We start from the raw sequence: 12,330 nt of genomic DNA, 5'->3' as shown, positions 1-12,330 counted from the left end.
GGAAATGTGTTCCTTATTCCAGTGTTATTGGAGTGTGAGGGAATGTTTTCCTGATTACGGTGTTATTGGAGTGTGAGGGAAAGTGTTCCTGATTCCGGTGTTATTGGAGTGAGATGGAATGTGTTCCTGATTCCCGTGTCATTAGAGTGTGAGGTAAGGTGTTCCTGATTCCCGTGTCATTAGAGTGTGAGGGAATGTGTTCCCGATTCCCGTGCTATGGAGTGTGAGGGAGTGTGTTCCTGATTTCCATGTCATTGGAGTGTGAGGGAATGTGTTCCTGATTCCCGTGTCATTGGAGTGTGAGGGAATGTGTTCCCGATTCCCGTGCTATGGAGTCTGAGGGTGTGTGTTCCTGATTTCCGTGTCATTGGAGTGTGAGGAAATGTGTTCCTGATTCCCGTGTCATTAGAGTGTGAGGGAATGTGTTCCCGATTCCCGTGCTATGGAGTGTGAGGGAGTGTGTTCCTGATTTCCGTGTCTTTGGAGTTTGATGGAATGTGTTCCTGATTCCCGTGTCATTAGAGTGTGAGGGAATGTGTTCCCGATTCCCGTGCTATGGAGTGTGACGGAGTGTGTTCCTGATTTCCGTGTTATTGGATTGAGGGAATGTGTTCCCGATTCCCGTGCTATGGAGTGTGAGGGAATGTGTTCCTGATTCCCGTGTCGCTGGAGTGTGAGGGAATGTGTTCCTGATTCCCGTGTCATTTGAGTGTGAGGGAATGTGTTCACGATTCCCGTGCTATGGATTGTGAGGGAATGTGTTCCTGATTCCCGTGTTATTGGAGTGTGTGGGAATGTGTTCCTTATTCCAGTGTTATTGGAGTGTGAGGGAATGTTTTCCTGATGACGGTGTTATTGGAGTGTGAGGGAACGTGTTCCTGATTCCAGTGTTATTGGAGTGTGAGGGAATGTGTTCCTTATTCCAGTGTTATTGGAGTTTGAGGGAATGTGTTCCTTATTCCAGTGTTATTGGAGTGTGGGGGAATGTGTTCCTTATTCCACTGTTATTGGAGTGTGAGGGAATGTGTTCCTGATTCCAGTGTTATTGGAGTGTGAGGGAATGTGTTCCTTATTCCAGTGTTATGGGAGTGTGGGGAAATGTGTTCCTTATTCTAGTGTTATTGGAGTGTGAGGGAATGTTTTCCTGATTACGGTGTCATTGGAGTGCGAGAGAATGTGTTCCCGATTCCCGTGCTATGGAGTGTGAGGGAGTGTGTTCGTGATTTCCGTGTTATTGGAGTGAGGGAATGTGTTCCCGATTCCCGTGCTATGGAGTGTGAGGGAATGTGTTCCTGATTCCCGTGTCACTGGAGTGTGAGGGAATGTGTTCCTGATTCCCATGTCATTAGAGTGTGAGGGAATGTGTTCCTCATTCGCGTGTTATTGGAGTGTGAGAGAACATGTTCCTGATTCATGTGTTATTGGAGTGAGTGGCAATGTGTTCCTGATTCCCGTGTTATTGGAGTTTGAGGGAATGTGTTCCTTATTCCAGTGTTATTGGAGTGTGGGGGAATGTGTTCCTTATTCCACTGTTATTGGAGTGTGAGAGATTGTGTTCCTGATTCCACTGTTATTGGAGTGTGAGGGAATGTGTTCCTTATTCCAGTGTTATTGGAGTTTGAGGGAATGTGTTCCTGATTCCACTGTTATTGGAGTGTGAGGGAATGTTTTCCTGATGACGGTGTTATTGGAGTGTGAGGGAACGTGTTCCTGATTCCAGTGTTATTGGAGTTTGAGGGAATGTGTTCCTTATTCCAGTGTTATTGGAGTGTGGGGGAATGTGTTCCTTATTCCACTGTTATTGGAGTGTGAGAGATTGTGTTCCTGATTCCACTGTTATTGAAGTGTGAGGGAATGTGTTCCTGATTCCAGTGTTATTGGAGTTTGAGGGAATGTGTTCCTTATTCCAGTGTTATTGGTGTGTGGGGGAATGTGTTCCTGATTCCAGTGTTATTGGAGTGTGAGGGAATGTGTTCCTGATTCCCGTGTTATTGGAGTGTGAGGGAATGTGTTCCTTATTCCAGTGTTGTTTGAGTTTGAGGGAATGTGTTCCTTATTCCAGTGTTATTGGAGTGTGGGGAAATGTGTTCCTTATTCCAGTGTTATTGGAGTGTGAGGGAATGTTTTGCTGATTACGGTGTTATTGGAGTGAGAGGAAATGTGATCCTGATTCCCGTGTCATTAGAGTGTGAGGGAATGTGTTCCTGATTCCCGTGTCATTAGAGTGTGAGGGAATGTGTTCCTGATTCCGGTGTTATTGGAGTGAGAGGAAATGTGTTCCTGATTCCCGTGTCATTAGAGTGTGAGGGAATGTGTTCCTGATTCCCGTGTCATTAGAGTGTGAGGGAATGTGTTCCCGATTCCCGTGCTATGGAGTGTGAGGGAGTGTGTTCCTGATTTCCGTGTCATTGGAGTGTGAGGGAATGTGTTCCCGATTCCCATGCTATGGAGTGTGAGGGAGTGTGTTCCTGATTTCCGTGTCATTGGAGTGTGAGGGAATGTGTTCCCGATTCCCATGCTATGGAGTGTGAGGGAGTGTGTTCCTGATTCCCGTGTCATTAGAGTGTGAGGGAATGTGTTCCTGATTCCGGTGTTATTGGAGTGAGAGGAAATGTGTTCCTGATTCCCGTGTCATTAGAGTGTGAGGGAATGTGTTCCTGATTCCCGTGTCATTAGAGTGTGAGGGAATGTGTTCCTGATTCCGGTGTTATTGGAGTGAGAGGAAATGTGTACCTGATTCCCGTGTCATTAGAGTGTGAGGGAATGTGTTCCTGATTCCCGTGTCATTAGAGTGTGAGGGAATGTGTTCCCGATTCCCGTGCTATGGAATGTGAGGGAGTGTGTCCCTGATTTCCGTGTCATTGGAGTGTGAGGGAATGTGTTCCCGATTCCCGTGCTATGGAGTGTGATGGAGTGTGTTCCTGATTTCAGTGTCATTGGAGTGTGAGGGAATGTGTTCCTGATTCCCATGTCATTAGTGTGTGAGGGAATGTATTCCCGATTACCGTGCTATGGAGTGTGAGGGAGTGTGTTCCTGATTTCCGTGTCATTGGTGTGTGATGGAATGTGTTCCTTATTCCCGTGTCATTAGAGTGTGAGGGAATGTGTTCCCGATTCCCGTGCTATGGAGTGTGAGGGAGTGTGTTCCTGATTTCCGTGTTATTGGAGTGAGGGAATGTGTTCCCGATTCCCGTGCTATGGAGTGTGAGGGAATGTGTTCCTGATTCCCGTGTCACTGGAGTGTGAGGGAATGTGTTCCTGATTCCCGTGTCATTAGAGTGTGAGGGAATGTGTTCCCGATTCCCGTGTTATTGGAGTGTGAGGGAATGTGTTCCTGATTCCCGTGTTATTGGAGTGTGAGGGAACGTTTTCCTGATTCCCGTGTTATTGGAGTGTGAGGGAATGTGTTCCTGATTCCCGTGTTATTGGAGTGTGAGGGTATGTGTTCCTGATTCCCGTGTCATTAGAGTGTGAGGGAATGTGTTCCCGATTCACGTGCTATGGAGTGTGAGGGAATGCATTCCTGTTTCCCGTGTTATTGGAGTGAGGGAATGTGTTCCCGATTCGCGTGTTATTGGAATGTGAGGGAATGTGTTCCCGATTCCCGTGTTATTGGAGTGTGAGGGAATGTGTTCCTGATTCCCGTGTCATTAGAGTGTGAGGGAATGTGTTCCCGATTCCCGTGCTATGGAGTGTGAGGGAGTGTGTTCCTGATTTCCGTGTTATCGGAGTGTGAGGGAATGTGTTCCCGATTCCCGTGCTATGGATTGTGAGGGAATGTGTTCCTGATTCCCGTGTTATTGGAGTGTGAGGGAATGTGTTCCTGATTCCCGTGTTATTGGAGAGTGAGGGAACGTTTTCCTGATTCCGTTTTTGTTGGAGTGTGAGAGAACATGTTCCTGATTCATGTGTTATTGGAGTGAGAGGGAATGTGTTCCTGATTCCCGTGTTATTGGAATGCGAGGGAATGTGTTCCTGATTCCCGTGTTATTGGAGTGTGAGCGAATGTGTTCCTGATTCCCGTGTTATTGGAATGCGACGGAATGTGTTCCTGATTCCCGTGTTATTGGAGTGTGAGGGAATGTGTTCCTGATTCCCGTGTTATTGGAGTGTGAGGGAATCTGTTCCTGATTCCCGTGTTATTGGAGTGTGAGGGAATGTGTTCCTGATTCCAGTGTTATTGGAGTGTGAGGGAATCTGTTCCTGATTCCCGTGTTATTGGAGTGTGAGGGAATGTGTTCCTGATTCCAGTGTTATTGGAGTGTGAGGGAATGTGTTCCTGATTCCCGTGTTATTGGAGTGTGAGGGAATGTGTTCCTGATTCGAACATTATTGGAGTTTGAGGGAATGTGTTCCTGATTCCACTGTTATTGGAGTGTGAGAGATTGTGTTCCTTATTCCTGTGTTATTGGAGTGTGAGAGATTGTGTTCCTGATTCCACTGTTATTGGAGTGTGAGGGAATGTTTTCCTGATTCCACTGTTATTTGAGTGTGAGGGAATGTGTTCCTTACTCCAGTGTTATTGGAGTGTGAGGGAATGTGTTCCTTATTCCTGTGTTATTGGAGTGTGAGAGATTGTGTTCCTGATTCCACTGTTATTGGAGTGTGAGGGAATGTGTTCCTGATTCCACTGTTATTGGAGTGTGAGGGAATGTTTTCCTGATTACGGTGTTATTGGAGTGTGAGGGAATGTGTTCCTGATTCCACTGTTATTGGAGTGTGAGGGAATGTTTTCCTGATTACGGTGTTATTGGAGTGTGAGGGAGTGTGTTCCTGATTTCCATGTCATTGGAGTGTGAGGGAATGTGTTCCTGATTCCCGTGTCATTGGAGTGTGAGGGAATGTGTTCCCGATTCCCGTGCTATGGAGTCTGAGGGTGTGTGTTCCTGATTTCCGTGTCATTGGAGTGTGAGGGAATGTGTTCCTGATTCCCGTGTCATTAGAGTGCGAGGGAATGTGTTCCCGATTCCCGTGCTATGGAGTGTGAGGGAGTGTGTTCCTGATTTCCTTCTTATTGGAATGCGAGGGAATGTGTTCCTGATTCCCGTGTTATTGGAGTGTGAGGGTATGTGTTCCTGATTCCCGTGTTATTGGAGTGTGAGGGAACGTTTTCCTGATTCCAGTGTTATTGGAGTGTGCGGGAATGTGTTACTGATTCCCGTGTTATTGGAGTGTGAGGGTATGTGTTCCTGATTCCTGTGTTATTGGAGTGTGAGGGAACGTTTTCCTGATTCCAGTGTTATTGGAGTGTGCGGGAATGTGATCCTGATTCCCGGTTATTGGAGTGTGAGGGAACGTTTTCCTGATTCCGTTTTTGTTGGAGTGTGAGAGAACATGTTCCTGATTCATGTGTTATTGGAGTGTGAGGGAATGTGTTCCTGATGCCCGTGTTATTGGAGTGTGAGGGTATGTGTTCCTGATTCCCGTGTTATTGGAGTGTGAGGGAATGTGTTCCTGATTCCCGTGTTATTGGAGTGTGAGGGAACGTTTTCCTGATTCCAGTGTTATTGGAGTGTGAGGGCATGTGTTCCTGATTCCCGTGTTATTGGAGTGTGAGGGTATGTGTTCCTGATTCCCGTGTTATTGGAGTGTGAGGGAATGTGTTCCTGATTCCCGTGTTATTGGAGTGTGAGGGAACGTTTTCCTGATTCCAGTGTTATTGGAGTGTGCGGGAATGTGATCCTGATTCCCGGTTATTGGAGTGTGAGGGAACGTTTTCCTGATTCCGTTTTTGTTGGAGTGTGAGAGAACATGTTCCTGATTCATGTGTTATTGGAGTGTGAGGGAATGTGTTCCTGATTCCCGTGTTATTGGAATGCGAGGGAATGTGTTCCTGATTCCCATGTTATTGGAGTGTGAGGGAATGTGTTCCTGATACCCGTGTTATTGGAGTGTGAGGGAATGCATTCCTGATACCCGTGTTATTGGAGTGAGGGAATGTGTTCCCGATTCCCGTGTTATTGGAATGTGAGGGAATGTGTTCCCGATTCCCGTGTTATTGGAGTGTGAGGGAATGTGTTCCTGATTCCCGTGCTATGGAGTGTGAGGGAATGTGTTCCTGATTTCCGTGCTATGGAGTGTGAGGGAATGCCTTCCTGATTCCCGTGTTATTTGAGTGTGAGGGAATGTGTTCCCAATTCCCGTGTTATTGGAGTGTGAGGGAATGTGTTCCTGATTCCCGTGTTATTGGAGTGTGAGGGAGTGTGTTCCTGATTTCCGTGTTATTGGAGTTAGGGAATGTGTTCCCGATTTCCGTGCTATGGAGTGTGAGGGAATGTGTTCCTGATTCCCGTGTCACTGGAGTGTGAGGGAATGTGTTCCTTATTCCCGTGTCATTAGAGTGTGAGGGAATGTGTTCCCGATTCCCGTGCTATGGAGTGTGAGGGAATGTGTTCCTGATTCCCGTGTTATTGGAGTGTGAGGGAATGTGTTCCTGATTCCCGTGTTATTGGAGTGTGAGGGAACGTTTTCCTGATTCCATTTTTGTTGGAGTGTGAGAGAACATGTTGCTGATTCATGTGTTATTGGAGTGTGAGGGAATGTGTTCCCGATTCCCGTGCTATGGAGTGAGAGGGAATGTGTTCCTGATTCCCGTGCTATTGGAATGCGAGGGAATGTGTTCCTGATTCCCATGTTATTAGAGTGTGAGCGAATGTGTTCCTGATTCCCGTGTTATTGGAGTGTGAGGGTATGTGTTCCTGATTCCCGTGTTATTGGAGTGTGATGGAATGTGTTCCTGATTCCAGTGTTATTGGAGTGTGAGGGAATGTGTTCCTGATTCCCATGTCATTGGAATGTGAGGGTATGTGTTCCTGATTCCCGTGTTATTGGAGTGTGAGGGAATGTTTTCCTGATTCCTGTGTTATTGGAGTGCGAGGGAATGTGTTCCTGATTCCCATGTTATTGGAGTGTGATGGAATGTGTTCCTGATTCCCGTGTTATTGGAGTGTGAGGGAATGTGTTCCTGATTCCCATGTTATTGGAGTGTGAGGGAATGTGTTCCTGATTCCCATGTTATTGGAGTGTGATGGAATGTTTTCCTGATTCCTGTGTTATTGGAGTGCGAGGGAATGTGTTCCTGATTCCCATGTTATTGGAGTGTGATGGAATGTTTTCCTGATTCCTGTGTTATTGGAGTGCGAGAGAATGTGTTCCTGATTCCCATGTTATTGGAGTGTGATGGAATGTTTTCCTGATTCCTGTGTTATTGGAGTGCGAGGGAATGTGTTCCTGATTCCTGTGTTATTGGAGTGCGAGGGAATGTGTTCCTGATTCCCATGTTATTGGAGTGTGATGGAATGTTTTCCTGATTCCTGTGTTATTGGAGTGCGAGGGAATGTGTTCCTGATTCCCATGTTATTGGAGTGTGATGGAATGTTTTCCTGATTCCTGTGTTATTGGAGTGCGAGGGAATGTGTTCCTGATTCCCATGTTATTGGAGTGCGAGGGAATGTGTTCCTGATTCCCATGTTATTGGAGTGTGATGGAATGTTTTCCTGATTCCTGTGTTATTGGAGTGCGAGGGAATGTGTTCCTGATTCCCATGTTATTGGAGTGTGATGGAATGTTTTCCTGATTCCTGTGTTATTGGAGTGCGAGGGAATGTGTTCCTGATTCCCATGTTATTGGAGTGTGATGGAATGTGTTCCTGATTCCAGTATTATTGGAGTGTGATGGAATGTTTTCCTGATTCCTGTGTTATTGGAGTGCGAGGGAATGTGTTCCTGATTCCCATGTTATTGGAGTGTGATGGAATGTGTTCCTGATTCCAGTATTATTGGAGTGTGATGGAATGTGTTCCTGATTCCAGTGTTATTGCAGTTTGAGGGAATGTGTTCCTGATTCCAGTGTTATTGGAGTGCGAGGGAATGTGTTCCTGATGCCAGTGTTATTGGAGTGTGAGGGAATGTGTTCCTGATTCCAGTGTTATTGGAGTGCGAGGGAATGTGTTCCTGATGCCAGTGTTATTGGAGTGTGAGGGAATGTGTTCCTGATTCCAGTGTTATTGGAGTGCGAGGGAATGTGTTCCTGATTCCCATGTTATTGGAGTGTGAGGGAATGTGTTCCTGATTCCCGTGTTATTGGAGTGTGAGTGTATGTGTGCCCGAACACTTGCTATGGAGTGTGAGGGAAAGTGTTCCTGATTCCAGTGTTATTGGAGTGTGAGGGAATGTGTTCCTGATTCCCGTGTTATTGGAGTGTGAGTGTATGTGTGCCCGAACACATGCTATGGAGTGTGATGGAATGCATTCCTGATTCCCGTGTTATTGGAGTGAGGGAATGTGTTCCCGATTCGCGTGTTATTGGAATGTGAGGGAATGTGTTCCCGATTCCCGTGTTATTGGAGTGTGAGGGAATGTGTTCCCGATTCCCGTGCTATGGATTGTGAGGGAATGTGTTCCTGATTCCCGTGTTATTGGAGTGTGAGGGAACGTTTTCCTGATTCCGTTTTTGTTGGCGTGTGAGAGAACATGTTCCTGATTCATGTGTTATTGGAGTGAGAGGGAATGTGTTCCTGATTCCCGTGTTATTGGAATGCGAGGGAATGTGTTCCTGATTCCCGTGTTATTGGAGTGTGGGGGAATGTGTTCCTGATTCCCGTGTTATTGGAGTGTGAGGGAATGTGTTCCTGATTCCCGTGTTGTTGGAATGTGTGGGAATGTGTTCCTGATTCCAGTGTTATTAGAGTGTGAGCGAATGTGTTCCTGATTCCCGTGTTATTGGAATGCGACGGAATGTGTTCCTGATTCCCGTGTTATTGGAGTGTGAGGGAATCTGTTCCTGATTCCCGTGTTATTGGAGTGTGAGGGAATGTGTTCCTGATTCCCGTGTTATTGGAATGTGTGGGAATGTGTTCCTGATTCGAACATTATTGGAGTTTGAGGGAATGTGTTCCTGATTCCACTGTTATTGGAGTGTGAGGGAATGTGTTCCTGATTCCTGTGTTATTGGAGTGTGAGGGAATGTGTTCCTGATTCCCGTGTTGTTGGAATGTGTGGGAATGTGTTCCTGATTCGAACATTATTGGAGTTTGAGGGAATGTGTTCCTGATTCCAGTGTTATTGGAGTTTGAGGGAATGTGTTCCTTATTCCAGTGTTATTGGAGTGTGAGGGAATGTTTTCCTGATTACGGTGTTATTGGAGTGAGAGGGAATGCGTTCCTGATTCGAGCACTTTTGGAGTGTGAGGGAACGTTTTCCTGATTCCGTTTTTGTTGGAGTGTGAGAGAACATGTTCCTGATTCATGTGTTATTGGAGTGAGAGGGAATGTGCTCCTGATTCCCGTGTTATTGGAATGCGAGGGAATGTGTTCCTGATTCCCGTGATATTGGAGTGTGAGGGCATGTGTTCCTGATTCCCGTGTTATTGGAGTGTGAGGGTATGTGTTCCTGATTCCCGTGTTATTGGAGTGTGAGGGAATGTGTTCCTGATTCCCATGTTATTGGAGTGAGGGAACGTTTTCCTGATTCCAGTGTTATTGGAGTGTGAGGGAATGTGTTCCTGATTCCCGTGTTATTGGAGTGTGAGGGAATGTTTTCCTGATTCCCGTGTTATTGGAGTGTGAGGGAATGTGTTCCTGATTCCCGTGTTATTGGAGTGTGAGGGAACGTTTTCCTGATTCCGTTTTTGTTGGAGTGTGAGAGATCATGTTCCTGATTCATGTGTTATTGGAGTGTTAGGGAATGTGTTCCTGATTCCCGTGTTATTGGAGTGTGAGGGAATGTGTTCCTGATTCCCGTGTTATTGGAATGCGAGGGAATGTGTTCCTGATTCCCATGTTATTGGAGTGTGAGGGAATGTGTTCCTGAAACCCGTGTTCTTGGAGTGTGAGGGAATGCATTCCTGATACCCGTGTTATTGGAGTGAGGGAATGTGTTCCCGATTCCCGTGTTATTGGAATGTGAGGGAATGTGTTCCCGATTCCCGTGTTATTGGAGTGTGAGGGAATGTGTTCCTGATTCCCGTGCTATGGAGTGTGTGGGAATGTGTTCCCGATTCCCGTGCTGTGGAGTATGAGGGAATATCTTCCTGATTCCCGTGCTATGGAGTGTGTAGGAATGTGTTCCTGATTCCCGTGCTATGGAGTGTGAGGGAATGTGTTCCTGATTCCCGTGCTATGGAGTGTGACGGAATGCCTTCCTGATTCCCGTGTTATTTGAGTGTGAGGGAATGTGTTCCCAATTCCCGTGTTATTGGAGTGTGAGGGAATGTGTTCCTGATTCCCGTGTTATTGGAGTGAGGGAATGTGTTCCCGATTCCCGTGTTATTGGAGTGTGAGGGAATGTGTTCCTGATTCCCGTGTTATTGGAGTGTGAGGGAATGTGTTCCAGATTCCCGTGTTATTGGAGTGAGGGAATGTGTTCCCGATTCCCGTGTTATTGGAGTGTGAGGGAATGTGTTCCTGATTCCCGTGTTATTGGAGTGAGGGAATGTGTTCCTGATTCCCGTGTTATTGGAGTGTGAGGGAATGTGTTCCTGATTCCCGTGTTATTGGAGTGTGAGGGAATGTGTTCCAGATTCCCGGGCTATGGAGTGTGAGGGAATGTGTTCCAGATTCCCGGGCTATGGAGTGTGAGGGAATGTCTTCCTGATTCCCTTGCTATGGAGTGTGAAGGAATGTGTTCCTGATTCCCGTGCTATGGACTGTGAGGGAATGCGTTCCTGATTCCGTATCATTGGAGTGTGAGGGAATGTGTTCCTGATTCCCGTGCTATGGAGTGTGAGGGAATGTGTTCCTGAGTGTGCTTTCCTTCATCGGACGGGGTATTGAGTACAAGAGTTGGCAGGTCATGTTACAGTTGTATAAGAACTTTGGTTCGGCCACATTTGGATTACTGCGTGCAGTTCTGGTCGCCACATTTCCTAAAGGATGTAGATGCTTTGGAGAGTGTGCAGAGGAGGTTCACCAGGATGTTTCCTGGTATGGAGGGCGCTAGCTATGAAAACAGGTTGAGTAGATTAGGATTATTTTCATTAGAAAGACGGAGGTTGAGGGGGGACCTGATTGAGGTGTACAAAATCATGAGAGGTATAGACAGGGTGGATAGCAAGAAGCTTTTTCCCAGAGTGGGGGATTCAATTACTAGGGTCACGAGTTCAAAGTGCGAGGGGAAACGTTTAGGGGGGATATGCGTGGAAAGTTCTTTACGCCGAGGGTGGTGTGTGCCTGCAACGCGTTGCCAGCGGAGGTGGTAGACGCAGGCACGATAGCGTCTTTTAAGATGTATCTGGACAGATACATGAATGGGCAGGATGCAAAGAGATACAGACCCTAAGAAAATAGGCGACATGTTTAGATAGAGGATCTGGATCGGCGCAGGCTTGGAGGGCCGAAGGGCCTGTTCCTGTGCTGTAATTTTCTTTGTTCTTTGTTCTTTGTGCTGTTATGTGCTTGGAGCTTTCGTGTATCCATTAATAAATTAATCTTAAATAAAAGCAAAATACTGCGGATGCTGGAAATCTGAAGCAAAAACAAGAAATGCTGGAATCACTCAGCAGGTCTGGCAGCATCTGTGGAAAGAGAAGCAGAGTTAACGTTTCGGGTCAGTGACCCTTCTTCGGAACTTAATAAATTAATCTTGTTGCTTTTGTTTTTTTAAGAATCCTGCCAACTGATTCCTGATGCTGGACCCTGCTTTGGCCATGCTTCGAGATTCTACTATAACCACACCTCGATGACCTGTGAGAAGTTTAATTACGGCGGCTGTCTTGGAAATAGGAACAACTTTATAACTGAACGGGAATGTTTGCAGACCTGCCGGACTGTAGGTGAGATAACAAGCTCAATCACTGAGTGGACATTCCTCTGTCTCGATAGTTTCTACATTTCTGTCCCTGCAAGGAACATATATTGCTGTGTCTCTTGTGAGTGTACATTCCTGTAGCCCAATAGTGAGTGTACATCCAGTCCCGATAGTGAGTGTACATTCCACTCCCAAACGTGAGTGTACCTTCATGTGGCCCAATAGTGAGTGTACATTCCAGTCCCAACAATGAGTGTACATTCCAGTCCCAACAGTGAGTGTACATTCCAGTCCCAACAGTGAGTGTACATTCCAGTCCCAATAGTGAGTGTACATTCATGTGGCCCAATAGTGAGTGTACATTCCAGTCCCAATAGTGAGTGTACATGCCTGTGGCCCAATAGTGAGTGTACATTCCAGTCCCAACAATGAGTGTACATCCCAGCCCCAACAGTGAGTGTACGTTCCAGTCCCAATAGTGAGTGTACATGCCTGTGGCCCAATAGTGAGCGTACATTCATGTGGCCAATTGTGAGTGCACATTCCAGTCCCAAAAGTGAGTGTACATCCATTTGGCCCAATAGTG

At 46.4% G+C, this 12,330-nt stretch overlaps 1 protein-coding gene across 1 annotated transcript in view; it reads left to right on the top strand.

The window, feature by feature from the left end:
• LOC137347841 (protein AMBP-like) overlaps positions 1–12,330 on the top strand; it is a 522,339-nt gene that overhangs the window by 478,429 nt on the left and 31,580 nt on the right. Inside the window, exon 8 of the mRNA XM_068012887.1 lies at positions 11,602–11,769. Within this exon, the coding sequence (XP_067868988.1) occupies positions 11,602–11,769 (168 nt within the window). The remainder of the gene's footprint in view (positions 1–11,601; positions 11,770–12,330) is intronic.

Source organism: Heterodontus francisci, chromosome 32 (genome assembly GCF_036365525.1).
Source record: "Heterodontus francisci isolate sHetFra1 chromosome 32, sHetFra1.hap1, whole genome shotgun sequence".
Lineage (NCBI taxonomy): Eukaryota > Metazoa > Chordata > Chondrichthyes > Heterodontiformes > Heterodontidae > Heterodontus > Heterodontus francisci.
The sequence above is the reverse complement of the archived record's forward strand: the minus strand, read 5'-3'. Positions and strand labels throughout refer to the sequence as shown.